Genomic DNA, 27,294 nt, shown 5'->3' with positions numbered 1-27,294 from the left:
GTTTGACGACAGTCAGCACTGCTCCGCCAACTCCGAAATGGCGTAATCGCATTGCATGCCGCACGCCGTTGCAACGCCGTTGGTGCGTCATTCGCAGGCCCCCGAGGTGCCGATTTCCCGACCGCGCAGGACACGTGTGGTCTTAGCGGTCGGGAACCTGGCATGGTGGCTGCGGACTGTGTCCAGTACCACCACTCTCAACTGGGATCCATGCCACTGGCTTCCACAAGAAGTGGGGACTGGTGGGCGGTGGCTGGGGATGGCCTGTGGGGTCGCAGATGGCAGGTCGGGACCACGCACGGCTGGCGCCATTTTGTACGGCGTGAATGCTGCAGGCCACCGCTGTGCGCATGCGCAGCCACGGACCCGGTCATTCTCTGGCCGTTTTCGGTGAAGGAACCGGGAGTTTCACCCGGCGCCGCTGCTAGCCCCTCACCGGTCCTGGAACCAGCGAGGAGTCGCCGCCGACTGTTGGGCCGTAAAACGCCTGAAAATTCTCCGTTCGAGCCGGCACTTAGCCGTTACAATAGGATGGGAATAGAGGGATACGGACCCAGGAAGTGTAGAAGATTGTAGTTTAGTCGGGCAGCATGGTCGGCACGGGCTTGGAGGGCCGAAGGGCCTGTTCCTGTGCTGTACTTTTCTTTGTTCTTTGTTTTGTTGTTTTGTTGAAATGGAGAATCCAGCCCATGATTTTTGCTGCAACAAACTAAAATCAACATCGGCTAGACATTACTTAATACAGTACGTGACTAATGTAGTAAAGTACAGTAAAGGTATTTTGCATTATCTTCCTAACACAACTGAAAATCCCACGCCATGTTTATATATTACAGGCGTGATTCAGCAACTGCGATTCACCTGGTGTGAATCTGGCCATAACCGATGAATCGGGCGAGAGACCTAAATCAGGCTCCAGGCTAGGCACCAGGCCGATCGTGGGTTATCCAATTCGCTCCACCTTGATCACGCCCTCACTGGGTGAGGTCTAGATCTGCCTATTTAAATAAACAATTGGGTTCATTGAAATACCCGGACTCGGGATTCAGCCGGCGCCTGGGAGTCAATGGCCGCCCCAGCGAGACTCCGCGAGGGCACCATTTAATACTGGTCTACACGAACATGGACGAGATGTAATCGCACCTTGGGGGGGCCTCGCAGGCCATTAGAGACACCCGAATGGTCGGGGATAGGGCAGTATATTACCTGGCACTCCCTCTGGCACGCAGGCACCTTGGCGCTGCCAGGGCACTGCCAGTGTGCCAGGCTGTCAGTGCCTGGATGCCAGCTTGGCACTGCCAGTGTTCAGACCAAAGTGCTGCAGCCGCTGAGAAACACCCACCAAACCCGCCCAAAAACAGACTTAAATTTTTGTCTGCGGAATCACGTCCTACATCACACTCTCAGCTGAAGTGTAGCATTCTGTTTAATGTCCCAAGCTCCCCCCGTTTAAGCAGGATTTCTTCTCCTTGCCTCACCAGGGTTAATCTTCCAGCATTGTTTTAAATGAAGGCCCTGCCCAACCAACCTTCTGAGCATCCTTGAATGTATTTCCTGTAACATGGCACCCTCTGGTGACTCTACGAGCCTCATTTCATCAAACATGGAATCCATCTTCACCACTCTGGTGGTTAACCTGGAAAACAATCTTTGTCTTCTGCCTGGCATCACAACACCAGTTATGAGTCTTCTTCCCCCTTAATCTTCCTGTCTGACTGCAGCAAGGCAAGCTTTGTGTGAAGGTGTTACAACTTGCACCTTACTTTCAATAGGTTTTGATTTGAGTTTGTGTCTCCATAACAGGCAGATCACATCGGTTTGTCTCTGGACAGGCATTGTAAGAGGTCATATCTCCCTGTCCAAAGTGCATTATATAATCTTGAAATTCATCAGGGGGCTGAATTCATCAGTTCCCTCGGGTCGCAGGTTTCTTGGCACGTGCCATTCGCTGGAGGTTTGATTCTCTACTCCCATCACTTGTCAGTGGGATTTCTTATTGAAGCCACCCCACGCGCCAAGAAACCCATGGGCAGTGGTTCACTGCTAGCAGGAACAGAGAATCCCGTTGGCCAAGTTTAAACATATTCATGTTATAAAGTCCAGCATTTCTATGCATAACTTCATATACATCTACATAAAGGATATTTCCTATTTATTGGCTCACTTCCTTATTAATTACATTCAGTTTTCTTCCTCCAAACTCTCTTTTGTGTTTTCTGAAAAAAATAACATTTGTGCTCTTTGTCCCTTCCTTTTGATCATCAATGAATATAATCATCGGAAGGACCCAGCACTGAATTATCATCATGGATTATCATAGATTATCATAGAATTTACAGTGCAGAAGGAGGCCATTCGGCCCATCGAGTCTGCACCGGCTCTTGGAAAGAGCACCCTACCCAAGGTCAACACCGCCACCCTATCCCCATAACCCAGTAACCCCATCCAACACTAAGGGCAATTTTGGACACTAAGGGCAATTTATCATGGCCAATCCACCTAACCTGCACATCTTTGGACTGTGGGAGGAAACCGGAACACCCGGAGGAAACCCACGCACACACGGGGAGGATGTGCAGAATCCGCACAGACAGTGACCCAAGCCGGAATCGAACCTGGGACCCTGGAGCTGTGAAGCAATTGTGCTATCCACAAGGCTACCGTGCTGCCCCTACACGAACATGGACTAGATGTCCAATTAAAGTGCACATTAATGGTGACCAGAATCTATTGGGTGGTTAGTCCATTTGAAACCATCATTTGTTGACAGTTCCTGGGCGGGATTCTCTGACCCTCCGCGTCGGAATCGTGCCTGGTGCGGGGGCGGAGAATAGCCGTTCACGCCGAGTGCTCGCCGAGTTCCGCCGAGTCCCGCCGGCATGTTCACATGTGGTCCCACCCGGCGGAACCTCGGCGTTCTGGCTGCAGGGGCCATACTGGTAGGGGGGGGGGAGGGGGGATCCGACTCCGGGGAGTGTACCAGGCCCGCGATTGGGGGCTACCGATCGGCAAGTGTGCTCATTCGGGGGGGGGGGGCTATGTTCCGGACCCGCGCGGCTGTGCAGGGCCGTCTTTCAGCGCCAGAGCAGCGCGCAGCTCTCTGGCACCGTGCTAGCCCCCTGAACAGCAGTGAATTGCTGTCCCAGGAGGCCCGTTGATGCCGGCGTACATCACTCCGGTGTTTAGGCCGGCGTCAACACTTGGCCTGGATTTCGGAGAACCCCGGCCCTTGTACTTGCCCCCTTGATGTGAAGCCAGATTCTATCACACAAATACCCATGTGGCATTTTATTAAAAGCTCTTTGGAAATTTGAGTTGATGAATATTACCCAAATCTGCAAATTCACAATTATAATTATTTCTTCAATAAACTGGATCTACTTTGTCAATTCTGACCTTTGATTTCTGAAGCCATGTTCAGCACTCTCTATCATTCCCATATGTTTGAAGTGCTCATCTACAGCATCTTGTACAATAGCTTCAATTAACTTCGCATCACTGAGGTGTGGATCATTAGTATATATTTCTCATTCTCATGATTTGACTTTTGAATGGAGGGGCGCATACATATTCTTCCAAACTGTTAGCAATATAATAATTCTCCGCAAGTTTTTAGAAAATATTTTTATTCTCCTCCTTTTTCACATTTTCTCCCAAATTTACACCCAACAATAAACAATAATCACTAACGATTGCAATGTCAATCCCCATATCAATAACAGCGATCCCATCCTCCCACCAAGCCCCCAAATATTAGCTTGCATGTTAACATAAACAAATGACAAAAAGGAATTAGGAATCATCAACAATAACCATTAACACAAACAGTCCCACTCCCCGTAACCCTCCCAGCGCCCCCCCCCCCAATGTTCGATGTAATCCAAATCTCGAAAGTGCATAATGAATAATGCCCATGAATTGTAGAACCCCTCCATCCTTCCCCTCAGTTCAAATTTGACCTTCTCAAGTGTCAGGAATTCCAGCAGGTCTCCCGCCATGCCAGGGCACAGGGTGGCGAGGTTGATCTCAACCCTAACAGGATCCGTCTTCGGACGATAAGTGAGGCGAAGGCTACAACATCTGCCTCCGCACCCGTTTACAACCCTGGCTGGTCCGTCACCCCAAATATGGCCTCCCGAGGGCCCGGGAATTCTCCGCAAGTTAAAAACATTTTGGGGGCGATTATCCCAAAACATTACCATTGGTGAGGGCGGGATCCAGATCGCACCGGGCAGAGCGAGTCGGGTAACTTGCAATCAGCTGGACACCTGGCGCAGAACTTTATTTGGGGTTCACATGCAATTCCCCCGTTGTGCCCAGATGCCCGCTGGACGCAGTGGGTTTGCTGATTCGCGCACTCAGTCATTTTCTTGGAACCTGGGGTGCTTGTCACTGAATCGTCCAACACTTCGAATTTTTTTATGGAGTGTGTACCTAAAGACACCAGCAAAACCGGCTCCTCAGAGATCGGGCACAATGTTTAAAGGACGCCCTGATCTCAAAGTTAAGTTGAAGGTTTCCCTCCCCAAAAACATCACGACCCTTGCAGCCGTGGGAAATACCTCTAACCCTTGACCCAAGAGGGGCAACCACCCCCCCCATCCATCCTCGCTGGCATTGGAGCAACCCCCCCCCCGCAATGAGTGATACCCCATTATGGCATCACCGAGAGACCCCCTTAATGCCCACTTTTAACCCCCCTTTTAGGCCTCTCCCCTCCATGTACGCCTTCAGCACCACATTTCATGCACCCCCTTCAGGTCCCCTGACCTTTAGCCCCTACCCTTCTTTAGGCTTTCCTTCATGCCTACCCTAGCTCCCTCCCATCATAGGCATGACACCTCTCAGGCCCCACCATTGGTAGCTCCCCTTGCCACCCTGGCAGTGCCCCCTGACACACTGGCAGTGCCAACAGTTGACACTGCCAGGGAGCCAGCATACCAGCCTTGCCACTGACCCAGGGACTCCAATGGCCTCCGAACTGCCCTGCCGTAGTCATCACGACCAGGTTCCATTTTTGGAAACCAGTTGTGATTCCCGCCGGCCTCAGGCTTTGCCACTTGACAGTTCCTTTGCCACCTTGGCATTGCCCCCTGACACCAGACTAGTTTTGTTTTTTGGACACCAGTAGAGATTCCCACCGGCCTCAGCCTGTGCTGCTGGGAGCAGAAAATCCCGGTAGTGGGGAGACTCCAGTTTTGAAGGGGCTGAACATATTTACATGGATTTAAAGGCTCATGAAAATATGCTCATCTGGTTCACATCCAGTGAGGACATGGACCAGATCGCATCGGGTGCCGTGGGCCAGAAACTTCATGCTCTGTTACCCTGTTTAGGGGCTCCCTTGCGATTCTCTGGGAATAGCGGGAGATGCACCGAGTGTAACGGGGGTGGGGGGTAGGTAGAATTACACCCTTTATCCAGGGCACAGTAGGCACCTGCCATTTCTTTCAGCAGCCGGTGATGAATTAATTCAAACCCTGCTGTTAAATATATTTAAGATGTGGAGATGCCGGTGTTGGTCTGGGGTGGGCACAGTAAGAAGTCTTACAATACCAGGTTAAAGTCTAACAGGTTTTTTTCGAATCACTAGCTTTCGGAGCACAGCTCCTTCCTCAGGTGAATATATTTAACACCAATTTCCTTGGTATCCGAAAGAGGTTGATTTGGATTTTTGTCCAAACACATGGCAAGGAGCACATTCTATCTTGTCACAATTAACAGAGTAAATGTAAAGTGCCTGTTCAACTCTTCTAACCAGACCTTTCTTTTCAATTGTTGTTACTCCCAAGTAAGCCTGAAAAGATACTGTTAATTCCTGAACGGATTTTTCCCACTGCTCTTCCCATTGTTCACCATTCTCCTCCCAAGATTAACTCTAGCTTTTCTTCATTAATTCTGTTTCTTGAAACTTTTTCAATTGTAATGTTGTTGATAAATCCTCACTAAGACATCTCGAAAGAAGCAATATGTGTCAATTAGCATTTCTGCTGGTAGAATCACAAAAGTATCTCCAACAATCTGACCAAAAATCTTCAATGGTAAAGTGTTATCTGGAGTAATGAGTTACCTCAGCGGGTCTATTGTTTGGAAGCATAAATAATTGGGGGTGTATAAATTAAGAATAATTTTAGAGTATCTCATATCTCTCAGAACACCTTGATGGATTTTACAGGCAATGAATATTGTTAAATTGCAGTAAACTGTAGCTATGTAGACGGGACAGCTTGCATTCTGCACACAAGATCCCACAGACAGCCTGAGATAAATGACCTGTTAATCTGTTTTGGAGGTTTTTGTTTGAAAGGAGAATGTTGACCTGTATATTGGCAGCAAATCCTCCTGTTGTTTAAACAGATCTATAGATTATTTACTACGTGTCTGAGCATCAGAGCGAGCAGGCTGAGCCTTGGTTAAATGCCTCTTTTGAAGGATGGCATCGCTGACAAGTCAGCACTCCATCAGAATTGCACTGGAGTGTCAGGCTCAAATCCTGGTGTGATGGTTGTTCCTATAATGTCTGCACGCATTTCCTCCGGGTGCTCCGGTTTCCTCCCATAGTCCAAAGATGTGTAAATTAGATGGATTGGTCATAATGAATGCGTGGGATTATGGGTATAGGGCGGGGGAGTGGGCTGAGGTGGAATGCTCTTTCAGAGGGCCGGTCCAGACACAATGGGTCGAATGGCATCCTTCTGCACTGTTGGGATTCTATGGATTATAATGTCAGATGCAAAGCTGAAGCTGTTTTAACAAATGAACCAAACTAACGGCTAAAGGAGCAGAGGTGAAGAAGTGTAATTTTAAATATATATATATTATCAATGGGCAGGGGGGGGGGGGGGGGTGAGACTTATGTTATTAATTTGTAGAGTCTCCAAACACTGAACAGAAATTGCAACAGCATCCTGAATCCAGTAGAAATATTTCTCCAACAAAATGCAGTGGGTGGAAAATAGTTACATGGTCTAAATAGTGTGCATAAAATCAATTCTAGTTATTCACAGCAGTGTGATTTCCAAGGGCTGGATTCTCCGTTTCTGAGGCTAAGTACCAGCGGCAATGGTGAATCCTTGTGCTCTACAATGGGGAAATCGGCGCAAACCCCTCACCGATTCCGGCACTGGTGAGGGGCTAGCATCGGTGCCATTTGGAACACCCGTGGATCGCACGGAGAATGGCCGAAGAATCGCATGGTCCCGGGCCATGCATGCGCTGGTCTCACAAGCTGCAGCAGTGCTCGCCTACGCCGCCATCGGTCACGTCATGAAACATGGCCCCGGCCATGCTGGACCGCTAACCTCCCACTCCGACCCAACAGCCCACCCCTTGGCCACCAGCCCCCCCCCCCCCCCCTCTTCCCCCAGCCCTAGCAGAAGCCCCCCATCCAGCAGCATGGATCCCGGCTGAGTGTGGTGGCGCTGGACACTGTCCGCAGCCGGCACACCAGGTTCCCGACTGCTGGGACCACATGTGGCCCGCGCCATCGGGAACTCGGCAAATCTGGGACGGAGCATCACGGGTGGGCTGGCTGTTGACGAGCAAACGGCATTGCGACTGCGCGCGGTTTGCATCCCGATGACGCCGATTTGGAGCGGGCAGAGCGTCGCGAACCGGCATCAAACCAGCGCCTGCCCCAATTTCGCCTTCGGAAGCCATTCTCCGTCTGATCGCCGATCCCGATTTCGGCATGGAGCTACGGAGAATCCCGCTCCACATCTTTAGATTGACGGGATATTAGCTGACCATCTCTAATCTTACTGGGACTTGTGGTGTCAGCAAAATACAACACAAGCCAAACTGTTGTGATGAGAGTGTGACATTGAATCAATTCTGACTGCATGGTGGTAGACATTCAATTTGGTGAAAGAATAAATGGCGGTACAATATTTTCCACCCACTTAAATTAATTCATAAAACATACGCTATGGACGAGGATGCTGAGAAGCTCCTGTTGTGTCCTCTCCGTAACACACAAGAGATACAAAGCCATTCATCATACAAAGTATTTTTCATGAGCCTGTCAAGCGGGTTTGAAAGATTGGAGCCCCTTTTAAACAACAAAGCATGACCACGTGAGAAATCATTTTATCAGGTGCTTGGTGTCTTAACATTGAATGTTGATAACATGAATTGAAAACTGGGAGAGGGGAATTCGACAGCCCAAGAAGGCAGTGGGGATATGAAGGACTGGGCAGGGGGTGGAGGTTGGACATAGGGAGACAAAACTGTGGGGAATTGGCTCCTTTTGGCAATGGGGGCCTGGTAAAAAGGCATCCACCATCTTTAGATTGCTAGCAACATGCAGGGTTAAACCTGTTTGAACATCGGCTTCTTCTGCTGCTCGGTAAATCAGAGCGGCGATGGGATGAGGCCTGTTAAAGGACATTAATTGCACACTTTAAAAAGTCCTCAATTAGGCCAAAGGTGGAAGACCCACGCCTCCTCCATCGCTCGTCAAATCGGGGTAGGGGTGGAAGCAACCTGGTCAGTGGCGGGCATACCGCAGGTGGCATAGCATCTTAATTTATGGGTCCACTTACTTGATTTGAACCCATGGGGGGGGGGGGGGGCTGTAAAATTCAGCGCAATGCCTCACATGACCCTAACTCTACTAATTCGCAAAAGCTTCCAATCAAGTTCCCACAGGAATTTCATGAACATCCAGTAAATTATATTCCATTGATGTACAAGTGTGTTTTTGCCCATTTGGATTTCACATGCAAAACAATTAAAACTCGACCGTGTGATTTACATCATTTTAGGTGGAAAAATCGCAACAGCCTGAGCAGCTTGGTGACTTGGCAGATCAACTCACAACGTTAGGAGGAGCAGTGGACAATTGGTATCTCAGAGAATCTAAATTGTAAACCATTTTGAGAGATGATTGGGTGGGGTGCTCTTTCCAAGAGCCGGTGCAGACCCGATGGGCCGAATGGCCTCCTTCTGCACTGTAAATTCTATGATCAATGTGGCTAAAAAGTCTAAATTCCATCTCCTCCTCCAAATTATTTCAAAATAAATAGCAAACTCAACATAATTCACCTTGGTAAAAATCACAATTGAAATTCCTGTTAATATTTGAGCTTCTTGAATGATGTTCTTGACACAAGGCTTTCAGCTGAGCGGACTGAGGAAGTGAATAAATTCAATGTGATGTTGAGGCAAATTTATGCACCTCCTTTGTTGTTTACTTATTCAATACCACTGGAGTCCAACACAAGTCCACCCAGAAGCACATTACAGCTAATCCATGCTTAAAAAAGGACGAATGAGGTGTTGACACAACCAGAGGCTTGTCAATAAATCATTAAAAAAAAGAAATCCATGTTATCCCTTGTTACAGCTATGGGCGCAGCGTACGAGATTGCACATATCAAAGTTCACGGTCTGTCTTCCTATGAGTATATTTCTATGTTGCAGAAATAGCATCTGTCAGTACAAACAAGGGGAGAGAGATCTGTGGCTTCAAGGAATAAAGCTTGAAGCTTATGCAAACAGCAACATGGTGTCTGGGAAACCATACCTTAAAGCAATGCTACTGTGCACTGAGTAGTATCCCAAGATTCAACCTCTGCTTCCCAGGACTATGAGACAGGATATATAAAACAGAATTTCAAAATAGCAAGTAACAGTAGGGTACAATCTCCTTCCCATGCATTGAGTGAAGTGTTTACTTCCAGCTGGATTCTAGGAACAACACGTTCAATGGTTCTTCAAATCTCCCTGCAGCATCATACCTTTTGCAGCCTAACTGGGCCTAGAGGAGGAATAGTCACAAACATGCAGTTCTCAAAGAGCTGCAACTCAAATCTAAAGTAATGTTGTTACATACAAGTAAGAGGCAACAAATGTGTGGTAAACCACGTTATTGTATTATATGAATGGTGCTGTATTGTACATACCTGGGCTTGTCCAGGCTGGCTCTGCCTGTGGCTCCTCCCCTCAGGCTTCTGTATAAAAGTGGCAAGTCTCCGCCTCAGGTTCGGGTCCAGAGGCAGGAGGCTTGCTGTTTAGTGCATTAAAGCCGCAGTTACGTTTATCACTCGTCGTCTATTATTGATGGTGTATCAATTTAATAAACTAAACTTCTAAAGATGGACTCTTCACTCAAGATAAACTCCTAACTCAAGCCGGATCGCTTGCAACTGGACCCACAAGCAGCCGACACTACAGAGACCTTTGAACACTGGCTAAGCCTGCTTCGAGGCGTACCTCGCATCCTTCAACGAAGACTTCACAGACCTCCAGAAGAAGCAGATCCTCCACGCAAGGGTGCGCCCATGAGTCTTTAACCTCATCAGGGACGCCCCCTCATACGCGGAGGCTACAACGATGCTAAAAGGATATTACGTGAAATCCATTAACCAGGTATATGCACCTCCTCGCCACGAGACAGCAATGCCCTGGGGAATCACTTGCGGAATTCCTGTGTGCCTTGCGCATCCTCTGCCGTAACTGTGATGGCCGGGCGATATCGGCTACCCAGCACGCGGAGCTGCTGATCAGGGATGCCTACTACTCAAACTATATCCGCCAACGATTATTAGAAGGGGGGACACTCGGCCACCCAGAGACAGTACAACTCTCCAGCTGACTGGAGGTGGCCTCCCAGAACATGGGGGCCTATACCCCAGAGTGCGCGGCACCCTCATGGGCGCAGCCATCAACCGACCCGGGTGCGACGCAAGCCTGCGCTGCGCAGCGGCCTGCCAACACCGGAGGCCCGAAGTGCTACTTCTGCGGCCAGAGTAATCACCCCCGACACGCTGCCCGGCAAGGAACGCAACCTGTAATGGCTGTGGGAAGAAGGGCCACTTTGCAAAGGCCTGCCAGGCCCGACCCCCCGCTAAATCTTCTACCCCAGCAGCGTTGCCTGCTGCCTGTCGGGGCCACACCCAGCTGCCGTGCCACCCGCCATGTGCGACCCGTGGGCATCGCGATCTTTAATTTTGACCGACACGTGTGACCCAGGGGGGGCCGCCATCATGGACGCCATCTTGGATTGGATTGGATTGGATTTGTTTATTGTCACGTGTACCGAGGTATAGTGAAAAGTATTTTTCTGCGAGCAGCTCAACAGATCATTAAGTACATGGGAAGAAAAGGGAAGAAAAGAAAATACATAATAGTGCAACACAACATATACAATGTAACTACATAAGCACTGGCATCAGATGAAGCATACAGGGTGTATTGTTAATGAGGTCAGTCCATAAGAGGGTCATTTAGGAGTCTGGTGACTGTGGCGAAGAAGCTGTTTTTGAGTCTGTTCGTGCGTGTTCTCAGACTTCTGCATCTCCTGCCCGATGGAAGAAGTTGGAAGAGTGAGTAAGCCGGGTGGGAGGGATCTTTGATTATGCTGCCCGCTTTCCCCAGGCAGCGGGAGGTGTAGATGGAGTCAATTGATGGGAGGCAGGTTTGTGTGATGGACTGGGCGGTGTTCACGACTCTCTGAAGTTTCTTGCGGTCCTGGGCCGAGCAGTTGCCATACCAGGCTGTGATGCAGCCCGATAGGATGCTTTCTATGGTGCATCTGTAAAAGTTGGTAAGGGTTAATGTGGACATGCCGAATTTTCTTAGTTTCCTGAGGAAGTATAGGCGCTGTTGTGCTTTCTTGGTGGTAGCGTCAACGTGGGTGGACCAGGACAGATTTTTGGAGATGTGCACCCCTAGGAATTTGAAACTGCTAACCATCTCCACCTCGGCCCCCTTAATGCTGACAGGGGTGTGTACAGTACTTTGCTTCCTGAAGTCAATGACCAGCTCTTTAGTTTTGCTGGCATTGAGGGAGAGATTGTTGTTGCTACACCACTCCACTAGGTTCTCTATCTCCCGCCTGTATTCGGACTCATCGTTATTCGAGATCCGGCCCACTATGGTCGTATCGTCAGCAAACTTGTAGATGGAGTTGGAACCAAGTTTTGCCACGCAGTCGTGTGTGTACAGGGAGTAGAGTAGGCGGCTAAGTACGCAGCCTTGCGGGGCCCCGGTGTTGAGGACTATTGTGGAGGAGGTGTTGTTGTTCATTCTTACGGATTGTGGTCTGTTGGTTAGTAAATCGAGGATCCAGTTGCAGAGTGGGGAGCCAAGACCTAGGTTTTGGAGCTTTGATATGATACACCTCACCCGCCACGTGCGACCCACGAGGGCCGCCATCTTGGATGCCATCTTGCACCACCCCCGCCAGGAGGCTTGCTGTTTAGTGCATTAAAGCCTCAGTTACGTTCATCACTCTATCGTCTATTATTGATGGTGTATCAAAATGAAAGTTAGAATTCAAAGTGTTCTTTTTAATAAACAGTTTGTACCCTTTGCAAAAGGCTGGTTAACTCAGTTGGATAGATGGCTCGCATGTGATCCTGAATAACAGCTGTTCCCCTTAGTTGAAGAGTCAGTTACAAGGGGACACAAGTTCAAGGTCAGGTTCAGGAGGTTTAGGGAGGATTTGAGGAAAACCTTTTTTATCCAGAGGGTGGTGATGGTCTGGAATGCACTGCCTGGAAGGCTGGTAGAGGCAGGTTGCCTCACATCCTTTAACAAGTACCTGATGAGCACTTGGCACGTCATAACATTGAAGGCTATGGGCCAAGTGCTGGCATTAGGTAGGCAGGGCAGGTGTTTTTCATGCGTCGGTGGAGACTCGAAGGGCTGAAGGACCTCTTCTCTGCTATATTATTCTGGGATTCTGTGCGTTCATTGTTTTTTTAAAATAATTTTATTCTCCTCCTTTTTCACATTTTCTCCCAAATTTACACCCACCAACAATAATCAATAATCAGTAACAAATATGTCAATCCCCATATCAATAACAACGATCCCATCCTCCCACCAAACCCCAGACATTAACCCGCATGTTCACATAAACAAATGACAAAAAGGAATTAGGGATCACCCATAGTCGCCATTAACACACACAGCCCCCCTCCCCCCAACCCTCCCACCCACACGCCCAACTAATGTTCGATGTTATCCAGTTCGTGAAAGTTCATAATAAATAATGCCCATGAATTGTCGAACCCCTCCATCCTTCCCCTCAGTTCAAACTTAACCTTCTCAAGAGTCAAGAATTCCAACAGGTCCCCCCCGCCACTCCAGGGCACAGGGTGGAGAGGTTGCTCTCTAACCCATCAGGATCCGCCTTCGGGTGATCAACGAGGCGAAGGCTACAACATCTGCCTCCGCACCCGTTTCCAACTCTGGCTGGTCCGACACCCTGACTATGTCCTCCCGGGGGCCCGGGTCCAGTTTCCCGTGCACCACTTTAGAAATTACCCTAAAAACCACCTTCCAGTAATCCTCCAGCTTTGGACAGGACCAAAACATATGAACGTGATTAGCGGGGCCCATACCGCAACATTCACACACATCTTCTACTCCTTCAAAGAATCGGCTCATCCTCACCCTCGTGAGGTGTGCTCTGTATACCACTTTCAGCTGTATCAGCCCCAACCTCGCGCACTAGGTGGAGGTGTTCACTTTCCGGAGCACCTCACACCAGAACCCCTCCTCCATATCGTCTCCCAAGTCTTCCTCCCACTTTGTATTGATCCCTTCCAGCGGTGCCTTCTCCTCTTCCAAAATAGCTCCGTAAACCGCCAACACTACCCCCTTCTCCAGTTCCCCTGTCGTCAGCACCTCCTCCAGCAATGTGGAGGCCGGCTCCACCAGGAAGCTCTGTATCTCCTTTCTGGCAAAATCTCGAACCTGCACGTATCTAAACATTTCCCCCTGCTCCAGCCCATACTTCGCTTCCAGCTCCTTCAATCCTACAAACCGATCCCGAAGAAACAAATCTTTTAGTGTCTTAATCCCCTTCTCCTCCCATTTCTGAAAATTTCCATTCCACTTCCCTGGCTCAAATCTGTGGTTCCCCTGAATCGGCATTTCCCTTGACCCTGCCCCCAACCCGAAGTGTTGGCGAAACTGCCTCCAAATTCTCAATGGAGCTATTATTACCGGACACCCTGAGTATTTTCCCGGGGCCATCGGGAGCGGCGCTGTTGCTAGTGCTTTCAATCCCGACCCCCTGCACAAACTCTCCTCCATTCTGACCCACTGAGAATCCACCCCTCTGACCCAGCTCGGCACCTTCTCCACATTCGCCGCCCAGTATTAATACATCAGGTTCGGAAGACCCAAACCCCCTGGCCTGCCTTCCCCTCTGTAGCAGCACCTTTCTAACTCTGGCCACCTTCTCTCCCATATGAACAAAGCAATCATCCCCTCAATCTCTCTGAAAAAAGCCGTTGGCAGGAAAATCGGCAGGCATTGGAAAATAAATAGAAATCGCAGCAACACGTTCATTTTAACCGCCTGTACCCGACCCGCCATTGACAGAGGGAGACCATCCCACCTTGCCAGATCAACTTTCACTCTCCTCACCAAACGAGAAATGTTGTACCTGCGGAGCACCCCCCACTCCCGGGCAACCTGCACCCCCAGGTATCTAAAGTGAGTCCCTGCCCTACGGAATGGCAGCCCCCCCACCCCTGCCCCCAACCCCGGCCGAGACACCACAAAATACTCACTCTTGTCTAGATTTAGTTTGTACCCTGAGAAAGACCCAAACACCCGAAGCAGCTCCAATATTCCCCCTATTGACACTCTCGGTTCCGACACGGAAAACAGCAAGTCATTGGCATATAAGGACACCCAATGCTCTATCCACCCCCCGCACTATTCCTTTCCATACCCCCGAACTTCTTAATGCGATGGCCAAAGGCTCAATCGCAAGTGCAAACAGCAGGGGGGACATAGGACATCCCTGTCTCGTCCCATGGTGGAGAGAAAAGTAACTCGAGCTGATTTTGTTTGTGCGGACACTTGCCCTTATATAGTAGCTTTACCCAGTTCACAAATCTTGGTCCAGTCCCAAACCGCGACAGAACTGCCATCAAGTACCCCCATTCTACCCGGTCAAATGCCTTCTCAGCGACCAATGACACAACCACCTCCATTTCCTTCCCCTCCGCCTGTATCATAACCACGTTCAATACCCTTCGAACGTTTGAAAAGAGCAGCCTCCCTCTCACGAATCCCGTCTGATCTTCACCTATCACCTTCGGGAGGCATTCCTCTCGTCTACCTGCCAGTAACTTCGCCAATATCTTTGCGTCCACGTTTAAAAGTGATATGGGCCTATACGAACCACGCTTCGTCGGGTCCTTGTATTTTTTTAGCAACAGGGAAATCGTGCCTGCCCCATAGTTTGTGGCAACACCCCCTTCCCTATCGCCTCTTCAAACATCCCCACCATCAGGGGTGCCAGCTTCTCCTTGAATTTTTTATAATATTCCACCGGAAACCCATCCGGCCCTACCACCTTCCCCGACTGCATCCTCCCAATCGCATCTTTTATCTCCTGCTCCACTATCGCTCCTTCCAATGTAGCCCTGTCCCCCTCCCCTAACCTTGGGTGCTCCAACCCATCTAGAAATTTCTGCATCTCCCCGTCTCCCCCAGGTGGCTCTGACCTGTACAACCTCTCATAAAATTCCTCAAAGACATTATTAATCAGATCCGGAGCCACCACCAACTTCCCTGCCCTGTCCCTCACCTGAACAATTTCCCTTACCGTTGCCTCCCTCCGGAGCTGACCTGCCTTATCTCCATACTCGTAAACTCCACCCCTTGCTCGTCTCAGATGGCGCACCACCTTCCTGGTGGATAGTCGGTCAAAGCTCGCCTGTAGTTCCTTCCTCTTTTCCAACTTCGCTGGGTCACCACCTTTTGCATAACTCCTATCTACCTCCAATATCTCATCGATTACCCTCTGCTGCTCCAACCTCTCTTCTTTGTCCACCCTGGCCTTAAACAAAATCACCTCACCCCCCACCACCGCCTTTAGAGCCTCCCAGACAACTGCCTTCGACACCTCACCCGTACCGTTGAAACCTACAGATTCCTCAATTACCTTTTCAATTTTGTCACAGAACCCTTGCTCCCCCAAAAGTCCCACATCATGGGCGAAATTCTCCGGTATCGGCGCGATGTCCGCCGACTGGCGCCCAAAACGGCGCAAATCAGTCGGGCATCGCGCCGCCACAAAAGTGCGGAATGCTCCGCATCTTTGGGGGCCAAGCCCCAACCTTAAGGGGCTAGGCCCGCGCCGGACGAATTTCCGCCCCGCCAGCTGGCGGAAAAGGACTATGGTGCCCTGCCAGCTGGCGCGGAAATGGCATCTCCGGGCGGCGCATGCGCGGGAGCGTTAGAGGCCGCTGACGGCATTCCCGCTCATGCACAGTGGAGGGAGTCTCTTCCGCCTCCGCCATGGTGGAGACCGTGGCGAAGGCGGAAGGAAAAGAGTGCCCCCACGGCACAGGGCCGCCCGCGGTGGGCCCCAATCGCGGGCCAGGCCACCGTGGGGGCACCCCCCGAGGCCAGATCGCCCCGCGCCCCCCCCAGGACCCCGGAGCCCGCCCGCGCTGCCTTGTCCCGCCGGTAAGGTAAGTGGTTTAATCTACGCCGGCGGGATAGGCATTTTAGCTGCGGGACTTCGGCCCATCCGGGCTGGAGAATCGCGGAGGGGGCCCCGCCAACCGGCGCGGCGGGATTCCTGCCTCCGCCGAATCTCCGGTGCCGGAGAATTTGGCAAACGGCGGGGGCGGGATTCACGCCAGCCCCGGCGAGTCTCCGACCCGGCGGGGGGGGGTCGGAGAATCTCGCCCCTAATTTCCAACCCGGCCTCTGCGCTGCCCCCTTCTCCAGTACCATATCCACCCAATGCGGAGCATGATCTGAAACTGCAATTGCCAAGTATTCCGACCCCTTAATCCCAGCCAGCAAAGCCTTCCCCACCACGAAAAAGTCGATCCGCGAGTATACCTTGTGAACTGCCGAGAAAAATGAGTACTCCCGTTCCCTCGGGTGCAGAAACTTCCAAGGGTCCACCCCACCCATTTCCACCATTAACCCAACCTGCGCCTTCACCCCCTCCTGATGGGACCAGCGAGCGCAGCCGTGACCTGTCCAACCTTGGCACCTGCATCAAGTTCCAGTCCCCCCCCACTATCAGTTTGTGTGTGTCCAAGTCGGGAAAGGCCCCAAACACCTTCTTTGTGAATCCCACATCGTCCCAATTGGGATCGTATACACTTAACAGCGGCACTAACCTTCCCTCCAGCGCTGCTGTCACAATCACATATCTACCTCCCTGATCTGCCACCACCTTCTCTATCTGGAACCGTACCCTTTTGCTGACCAACACCGCTACCCTTTGAGCCCTTCCATCAAATCCAAAGTGAAACACCTGACTAACCCAGCCCTTTTTAAGACTCACCTAGTCCTTCACCCTCAAGTGAGTCTCCTGCAGTATTGCTACATCGGCTTTCAAACTTTTAAGATGCGCAAGCACCCTTGACCTCTTGACAGGACCTCCTAACCCCCTCTCGTTCCACGTGACTATCCTAACTGGGGGTCTCTCACCCCCCCCCACCCCTCTTATCCACCATCATCATACCACCAGGCCCTGCCCCATGAGCCTGACCTGCCCCTATCTATTACTAACATCGAACCCCTTCCCCCCCTCCCAAAATCCCCCCCCTACATTCCCCCCCTTGCTCGCCTCGTAGGCCCATCAAAACCTGCTAACCAGGCTCCAATGTCCACAGCCCTCCTCTCACCTCACCTCCGTTCACGAGCCGACTTTAGTTAGCTAGCGCGGGTGGCTCCCCCCACCCCCCCCCAAGGTATACCGTCCCCTCCCACCCAGTCCCAGTGAAAAAAAAACAACAACAATCCATCCCACACAATTCACTAAAATAAGATATAACCGTCACAACACAGAATGCCAATCAACCCAACCAACAACTTGAACTCTGTAACAATGTGAAGTGAAGTAAATTACAAAACATGCCAATGTTATAGCATTTATACATTTTCCAGCTTCCCAATCACATTGCACAGTCTCTCTATTCTGTGCGTTCATGATGGTGATCACCTTGCCTACCGATGACAAGTTGACTGCAGTTGGCACAGTACTGATTCTGGTCCCCAGACTCTGTAGGGGGCAGTTAGTCCTTGGGCATTAGCACTGAGTATACCCAAGCTTGAAAATAGAGCTTCTGGCATGATAGCATTAACCACACAAAAATATCTCCAAAACACAAGATATGAATAAAAATTTCTGAATTATTAAAACATTTGTAATAAAAACTACAAACATGCTGTGAATGTTGGAAATAACATGATGCTGAGGAGGAAGTAGATTAATTGTTACACAAAGGTAATAATTAGTTGGTTAGTCGTACAGAACTTGAGTATGACTGTAAAAGGACACGTGCTGTCGAAGCTTTCTACCTTGCACTCATCAGGAAAGTTTGTTTGCCTTTCAGAGTTCTATTGGACACAGGTCTTCATTCGTGGGTCAATGACAAGAGGGCAAACCTAATGTAAAGATATTCAGGGACATGGGCCAAAGACAGGTATATGGATTTAGGCCACAGATCAGCCATGATCTTATTTAATGGCGGGACAGGCTCGAGGGGCAGATTGACGTACTCCTGTTCCTATGTCAGGAAAGTATAGCACATGGCCATTTACTTATTCTGGAAACATATGTTCTGGAGCATCAATAAAGTTATGTGCAACGTGCAGCCACCTGAAATATTCCAGGCTATCGATGTCAGGTGGAAAATATGTTTGATCATAAGAAAGGGCAGCACGATGCCGCAGTGGTAGCACTGCAGTCTCACGGCGCCGTGGTCCCAGGTTCGATCCCGGCTCTGGGTCACTGTCCGTGTGGAGTTTGCACATTCTCCCCGTGTTTGCGTGGATTTCGCCCCCACAACCCAAAGATGTGCAGGCTAGGTGGATTGAACACGCTAAATTGCCCCTTAATTGGAAAAAATTAATTGGGTACTCTAAATTTAAAAAAAAAATGTTTGATCATAAGAGCATAAGAAATGGGAGCAGGAGCAGGCCAAATAGCCCCTCGAGCCTACTCTGCTGTTCAGCACTGAACTTCACTGATTCAGCCATATCCACCCATCATATGCTTGGCCAACCAACAGAATTGATTGGAAAATCTATCCCCGTGTCCTCTCTGTTTAGTGTTCTTGACGGCGTTCATATCCTCCATTAACCCCTGCCTTGCCCCAATTCTTGACTTATCCAGGCCATTTGCAGATGCAGAAATTGTGGTCACCACGGTAACAGAGATCTCACATCAGTGTTGGAAATGAAAGGGCAACTGAAACTGGAGTGTTCAACAAAAATTGAGCAACTGTATTTGATGCTGAGGAGGAAGTAGATTAATTGTGACACAAAGGTCATAATTAGTTGTTTGGTCGTACAGAACTTGAGTATGACTGTAAAAGGACATGTGCAGTCGAAGCTTTCTATCTTGCACTCATCAGGAAAATTCACAGGAATACCAAAGTATAACCATTGTTCTCAAGATCATGCTTGCTTAAAATTATAGCCCCTGTTGGGTGGACTGAATGCACTGGCAAGTATTTTGTCATGCTGGTGGGGATGTTACTTCAGCTTGCTGAGTTCTGTGATAATTTACATAAGAAATTAATTTTTAACCACTTAAATATGTAATTAACACTTTTTTCCACTGGATTACATGCTCAGAATAAACTGGTGCTCTGGGGTCATATAAATCACTGTTGCCTTATATTATAAATGTGCAAAAGAAATCTCAAAGTAGGTAACAGCCATGTAATGTGGTTCTTGAGCAGATTAATAATGGAACAGTAATGTTCTCAAAGAAAGCATTAATCAACTGTATGGTAATCTCATAAAGGAAAAGGAGGTACTTTCATTCACTATCATTCATCAGTGAAGTAAGACATTATCGTGCACCTGTATTTGGAAGGTGTGGGGAAGCAAAAGCAATGTGTCCAAATTATGTATTTTCAAACCAAAGGCTTGATTCTAACTCAATGCCCATTTTCTGTTGATATTTGGGCCAGTCTTTCATGACGGGCAGAATTGACTCCAATCCTTTTCCTTTTTTCTAGACTGTTTCAGAGATCCTTTCCAATATTCCAAACCAACATGCCATAAGGAACAAATTGCATATCTGGACTGGGAGGCCCAAAACGTTCAGATGTTTCCCCAAAGATACAGAGAACTTGGATCCCTTGGTATGTCAAATTTCTCAACTTCCATGCCCTGACCTCCCTTCCTACCCACCATCCCACCCCACCCCCTTCACCACCACCCACTCCCCAAAACAATTCTCAGAATGCAAAAGGGTGCTCATGGTATTTCCTCTCCCCAATTCTTCAGCACTGTACACAATCAAATTTTCTACCACTAACACACTTAAGAAAAGCCATAAAAGTACCTTCAATTGCAGCAATCTCAGGCTCGGATTAATGAAAGCTTTGTAAATGCACGATGAAAGAATAACATGGAAAATACTTAATTTGTTCAAGCAAAATTTTTCCCTCTGCTATTTAATACTTCAACCCTCGAGAAGTAAATCAGTTGGCACATCGGCTCAAATCAATTTGGGCAAAGGTGTTCAACATTATCATGCTATCATCCTGCAGCATGAGATCAAAGTCAGTGGTCGAACAGGTCAGTTAAAATCAGGTATTTGAAATGTGGTTGTAAATGTTTTTTTTCTCTCTTAGTAAAACTGGGAGCCTTTTTTGGCTGATCCACAAGAACGTTATGAACAGGTGACTAAGCCTAAGATATGCCTTTTCACATGTACTGAAATTACACTTTGTCACAGTAGCTTAATATTTTGATACAGGTAAGTCTGCCTGGTTGCACATGAATCCTCCAAAGAAGCTCTCTCCAACCAGTTTCCTGGTATGTGCAGATGGCAGAGCTTTGTGGACGTGCCTGGTCTGTAAACACAAGGTTACCCGTTCCTGTTGATAAAGCTTGTATCAAATTCCTCTGCTATTCTGATGGACAAGCGTTTGGAGGACATTGTCACCAAAAGCAACCTCCAGGATATGGCAACAAGCATAGACTTCAGCCTCATCAAAAAGAGGCAAACTTAGCAATCCTTTTCCAGACAATACTACTGATAATCATTACCTGTGCTCAGTTTAACCTCATTCCTCTTTCACAGATACGTAATGATTTCACATTGTGTTGTTTTTGTCTGTAAATAGTTTTCTCTGAAAATAAAGGACCCCCAGAAGAAATAAAACTTATGCCTGAAATTTTCAAAGAAAATCAGTAGAGGTGCAGTGGGTTTGCACACTGTCCTTTTATTTCTGTACTCAGGAAACTTGGAATTGACTGTAGCCCACAGACCTATTAGTTGGATGAGTTTGGCGGAGCTTAACTCTGCCTCGAATAGGTGCAAGTTTATAGCAACAACGCTGCCCAAAATTAGGCAGTTATTGGCACAGTATTGAATCTCTGACAGAGAGATCACAAGTTGGGATGGGAATGACACACTTTTTCACATTGGACTAATATTTTTCATAGATTTAAAAATGATTAAATATGTACTTTGCTGCCACTGTTTGTTGAAGGCCTAACATAGTGGAAGAATTTATTACATATGGGCAGATATTTCTGTATGCACAGCTGGAAGGAAACCTCTAGGCAGCACATAGTCAGAACATTATCGGCATGAAGTTTATTTTTCTGAGACATGTGTTTTGTAGTGAAGATATGGTTGACTAGAATAAACTGCGATTAAAGATATCCCTGTTAAATATTGCACTGCATGCCAGAGAATAGTTGGGACGGTAACTAATGAACAATATTATATTGTGCAATAACCATCCTTAAAATAAGACGGGAATAGCGTAGCACAGTGCAGCAGGGAATGAAATCGTAGATCAGTGAGGTGGTAGGTTATAGATTCAGGCCTGGATTTTCACTCTCAAGGTGGGTGGACAGAGTGGGGAAATTTCCTACCAAGGTTCTACGAATAGTGGGATCTTTGTGGCTGGGGTTGGATAGGTCAGGGTGGTATGGAATGGACCTGGGACCACCAGCCTCAGGCATACATTGGAGTGCCAAGGCAGATTGTTAATTAAGCCTGCCCCAGTTCTGTGGGAATTTGTCCCAGTTGTTTTGTTGAAAATTAGGCCCTCTATCCCTCACACAAACCCACAATCATTCCCCATACCCATACATGCCGGTTCATGCCAACCTATGACCCCAGCCAACCCCAACAGCCCTTAATAGCCCCGATGGCATCTTGCTGCTAACTCATGACCCCACCCCCAACACTGTTCCCCCCTCTCCACCATGGGCATATATCAGGAGCCATTGAGTTTAAACGAAATGAAGCTCTAAAAATCATAATATAAAAATAAACATTCTGTAATGATGCACTTTCACTGACGTCCTTAGAAACACAAAAAGATTTATTAATAAGAAGCATTGAACAGCTGCCAGCAGCTACACGGTTGCTGCTATCTCCCTACATGTGCGCTTTCCAAGAGTGGAGTCACCTTCTGGGAGATTGCCCACTCTGCGGCCCAATTGGCCCCCCATGTCAGGTGAGACTTACTCTGCTGTGTTTGCCTTAAAGGTACAATCACCACAAATCACCACATCCCTCCCCCTTTAACATCTTTAAACAATCTTCAATAATTAAGTTACTCAGTCCTGAATTCGAACAATCTGTCCCTCCTTCTCTATTGGGTACGACAGAGGTCCATTCTCTGAGACTATAATTCTGGAGACCTAAATCCACTACCGATGTTTCATATTGAGACACCATGGGTGTTTTATTGTTACAGTGGTGATGTCTCACTGATAGAATCTTGAGGCTTGTGCGTTTAAACATAAACTATTGGTAAGCTTTAACTATGTAAAGTTCCAAATATAGTCTAGCATGGGACTGTTCCATGCAGGCTTGCTGCTTACTGAGTGTGGTGAATGGAACTACTGTTAATTCACCAGTGCACTGTGATATCATGTTACTGCTGTATCGTGTTACGTTATGTGTTTAACCCTGTGGGCTCCACCTATGGGCCATTGTACGGCTTCACCCACAGGGGGATATGTCGGGGCATGTACGGGCTCGCCCATGGCTCCACCCCTTACAGGAAGTATAAAGGCAGCTGACCTGCAGGGCCGCATTCATTGTTGTACCGGTCACAGGCAGGCTCAGTTGTAGGCTGATTAAAACCATGGTTTACTTCTCAAAGTGTCTCTCAGTGAATTGATGGTCGCATCAATTTAATCAGCTTAAAATACTACTATGGAATCAGCCCTCAAACCTGATAGGCTGGAACTCGATCCACAGGCTGCGGAGGCGAGAGAAAATGTTTCGCACTGGCTTCGATGCTTCAAGGCGTATCTCACCGTGTCGTCTACGCCATCCGTCACGGACAAACAGAAACTGAGTCTTCTCCACGCACGGGTGAGCCATCGTATTTCTGTCCAGCACGACGGCGCCGCATCCGATACAGAGGACCTCGCACTACTCGAACGCATGTACGCCCGTGAATGAGGTGTACGCACGACACATCTTCACCACTCACCGCCAGCGCCCCGGGGAGTCGCTAGATGACTACCTACGCGACCTCAAAGCCCTCGCGCGCAGCTGTAACTACCAGGCCGTTACGGCCCCTCAGCATATGGAGCTCGCTATACGAGACGTTTACGTGGCAGGGGTCCGATCGAACTATGTAAGACAGCGCCTGCTCGAAAAAGGGGACCAGGACCTGGAGAACACGGTAACACTAGCTACCTCTCTGGAGATCGTGTTGGAGAGCCTTACTGCGTTCCCCGCCGACCATGCGACACCCTCGTGGGCCCCCCACCAGAGACTACCCCAGGCTTGTGCCACGCGGCTGGCTGCCCATCATGGGGGCTGCCCTGCTATTTTTACGGCCAGTCCAAACACCCCTGACAGCACTGCCCGGCCCGCAACGCGAACTGTAGTAACTGCGGGCGAAAATGATACTTCGCCAAGGTCTGCCTGGCCAGGTCTAAAAACCCGAACTCACAGACCCGATCCACAGGCCCGCAAACCCCGCAAAGTGGCAGCATGTCTGCCGCCTCCGCCTCCGCACAACACGTGCGACTCATGGGGGCCGCCATCTTGACCATCCCCCACCACGTGGCCGGCCACGTGCGTCCATGGGGGCCGCCATCTTGGACACCATCGTCCTCACCGCCCGCCACGCTTGACCAACGGGGGCCGCCATATTGGCCGCCATCTGCTACACCGCCCGAGATGCACGAACGACATGGACAGCAGCCATCGCTTGGCTGCCCCAGCACCTCCGATCACGCCGCCGACTACCCCCAGCTCAGCGCGGTCACACTGGACCAGTCGCGACCGAAGCACCTCTGGAGCTCCATGATGGCCGTCTGGGTAAACGGGTACAAGACACCTTGCCTTTTCGACTCAGGGAGCACAGAGAGCTTTATTCACCAGGACATGGTAAGACGTTGTTCGCTCCCAATATTCCCGAAGCGACAAACTATCTCCCTCGCCTCTGGGTCGCACTCGGTGCAAATCCAAGGGTGCACTACTGCAACCCTAGCGATCCAGGGCACTGAATATGCTAATTTTAAACTATATGGGCTCCCAGACCTCTGTGCTCCTCTCCTCTTAGGACTCGATTTCCAGTGCAACCTCAGGAGCCTAACTCTTAAATTCTGGGGGCCCCTGCCCCTGCTCACCATATGCAGCCTCGCAGCCCTAAAAATCGACCCTCCCCCTCTTTGCGAACCTCACCGCCGATTGTAAGCCAATAGCCACCAGAAGCAGGCGGTATAGTATGCAGGACAGGACGTTCATTAGGTCCGAGGTCCAGCGTCTCTTGCGGGAAGGGGTCTTAGAAGCCAGCAATAGCCCCTGGAGAGCTCAGGTGGTGGTCGTCAAGACCGGGGAAAAGTTCCGGATGGTGGTTGATTACAGCCAGACCATGAACCGCTTTACGCAACTCGATGCGTACCCCCTTCCACGGATTGCAGACATGGTAAATCAGATCGCGCACTACCACGTGTTCTCTACGGTAGATCTGATGTCTGCATATCACCAGCTCCCAATCCGCCCGGAGGACCGCCACTACACGGCGTTTGAGGCAGATGGCCGCATTTTCCATTTCCTCTGGGACCCTTGTGGCATCACAAACGGGGTTTTGGTGTTCCAACAAGCAATGGACCGAATGGTGGACCAGTACGGGTTGCGGGCCACGTTTCCGTACTTGGACAATGTAACCATCTGCGGCCATGATCAGCAGGACCACGACGCCAACCTCCACCGATTTCTCCAAACCGCCCGAAAACTCAACCTCACCGACAACAAGGAGAAATGCGTTTTCCACACAACCAGGCTAGCCATCCTCGGCTACGTCATGGACAACAGGGTCCTAGGGCCCGACCCTGACCGTATGCGCCCCTCCTCCAAATCCCTCTCCCTCACTGCCCCAAGGCCCTGAAGAGGTGCCTTGGATTTTTCTCCTATTACGCCCAGTGGGTCCCCCAGTATGCGGACAAAGCCCGCCCACTATTTAACGCCACCATTTTTCCACTGGCAGCCGAGGCTCGCCTGGCCTTCAACTGCATCAAGGCGGACATCGCCAAAGCTGCAATGCACGCGGTGGATGAGTCCGCCCCCTTCCAGGTGGAGAGCGATGCCTCAGAGGCCGCTCTCGCCACCAATCTCAACCAAGCAGGCAGACCGGTAGCGTTCTTTTCCCGCACCCTCACCACCTCTGAAATTCGACACTCCTCGGTCGAAAAAGAAGCCCAAGCCATCGTGGAAGCCGTACGGCACTGGAGGCACTACCTCGCTGGTAGGAGGTTTATCCTCATCACCGACCAATGATCGGTTGCCTTTATGTTTGACAATACGCAGCGGGGCAAGATCAAGAACGATAAGATCTTGAGGTGGAGGATTGAACTCTCCACCTATAACTACGATATAGATGCCCTGTCCCGCAGCACGTGTGCCAGCGATTATGTGCTATCCACGATGACCTTTGCCACCCGGGGGTCACCCGGGTCGCCCACTACATCAAGGCCCGCAACCTGCCCTACTCCATCGAGGAGGTCAAAGCTGTAACCAGAGACTGCCAAATCTGTGCGGAGTGTAAACCGCACTTCTATCGAGCAGATAAGGCCCACCTGGTAAAGGTGTCCCAGCCCTTTGAACGCCTTAGTATCGATTTCAAAGGGTTCCTCCCCTCCAATAATCGCAACATGTACTTCCTGAACATCATAGACGAGGGGCGTCATTCTCCGACCCCCCGCCGGGTCGGAGAATGGCCGTTGGCCGCCGTGAATCCCGCCCCCGCCCCCGCCGAAGTCTCCGAAGGGAGAAAAGTCGGCGGGGCGTTAATGGCGCCGCTGCCGCGGAGAATGTCACGGGTCTGCGCAAGGCAGCCGATTTTCGGCCTGCCGATATTCTCCCTTCCGGATGGGCCGAAGTCCCGTCGACGTGATGACCGTTCACGTCGACGTGAATCAAACCTCCTTTTCATCGGCGTGACCCGGTGCTCCAGGCTCACGCCGACCAGCGAGGAGGTGAGTGACGGCCTGGGGGGTTGGCTCTGGGCAGGAAATGGCGTGGCCGCAGACTGATTGCGTGAGGAGAGGTGTGTCTCGGCTTGTGTGTGTGTGTGCGGCGGGGGGGGGGGGGGGGGGGGTGGTTAGAGTAGGCTGGGCTCTGGGGGAGTGCCGGGAGGGGGTCCGTGCTGGGGTGGAGGTTGGGGGGGGGGGTCCGTGCCGGGGTGGAGGTTGGGGGGGGGGGGTCCGTGCCGGGGTGGAGGTTGGGGGGGGGGTCCGTGCTGGGGTGGAGGTTGGGGGTTGGGGGGGGGTCCGTGCTGGGGTGGAGGTTGGGGGTTGGGGTCCGTGCCGGGGTGGAGGTTGGGGGTTGGGGGGGGTCCGTGCCGGGGTGGAGGTTGGGGGGGGGTCCGTGCCGGGGTGGAGGTTGGGGGTTGGGGGGGGGTCCGTGCTGGGGTGGAGGTTGGGGGTTGGGGTCCGTGCCGGGGTGGAGGTTGGGGGTTGGGGGGGGGGGTCCGTGCCGGGGTGGAGGTTGGGGGGGGGGGTCCGTGCCGGGGTGGAGGTTGGGGGTTGGGGTCCGTGCCGGGGTGGGTGATGGGAGGGCAAATGAGTTGGTCCACCTGGCCAGGTGCCAGCCTCCAACAGTTGGACCCATGCGGTCCATGCCACCTGGCTGGGGGGAGGAGGGGATATGGGCAATGATGACATGTCGTCGTTCCCCTCCCCCCCACCAGGCCGTCATGTTTTCAGACCATCCAGCGATGTTGGCCGCCGTGGTGGCAGCCGCTCATGTCTATGTTGCCCTGGATGAGGAGGAGGAGGAGGAGGAGGAGCGTGCCAGAGAGGCGGCGCATGCTGCCGCAGAGGGGCAGGCGGCAGCCGCCCAGGCTG

General features: G+C 50.4%; 1 protein-coding gene across 4 annotated transcripts in view; it reads left to right on the top strand.

The window, feature by feature from the left end:
• Positions 1 to 27,294, top strand: part of LOC140395406 (protein shisa-6-like) — an 877,428-nt gene that overhangs the window by 685,538 nt on the left and 164,596 nt on the right. For 3 of the 4 annotated variants that reach the window (XM_072483130.1, XM_072483129.1, XM_072483127.1), the window contains exon 4: positions 19,971 to 20,096. The exons of the other annotated variant lie outside the window; for it this stretch is intronic. In XM_072483130.1, coding sequence (XP_072339231.1) covers positions 19,971 to 20,096 — 126 coding nt within the window. The remainder of the gene's footprint in view (positions 1 to 19,970; positions 20,097 to 27,294) is intronic. 4 annotated transcript variants of the gene reach the window in all.

This window comes from Scyliorhinus torazame, chromosome 18, assembly GCF_047496885.1.
Source record: "Scyliorhinus torazame isolate Kashiwa2021f chromosome 18, sScyTor2.1, whole genome shotgun sequence".
Classification (NCBI taxonomy): domain Eukaryota; kingdom Metazoa; phylum Chordata; class Chondrichthyes; order Carcharhiniformes; family Scyliorhinidae; genus Scyliorhinus; species Scyliorhinus torazame.
This window is presented reverse-complemented; position numbering and strand designations above follow the sequence as displayed.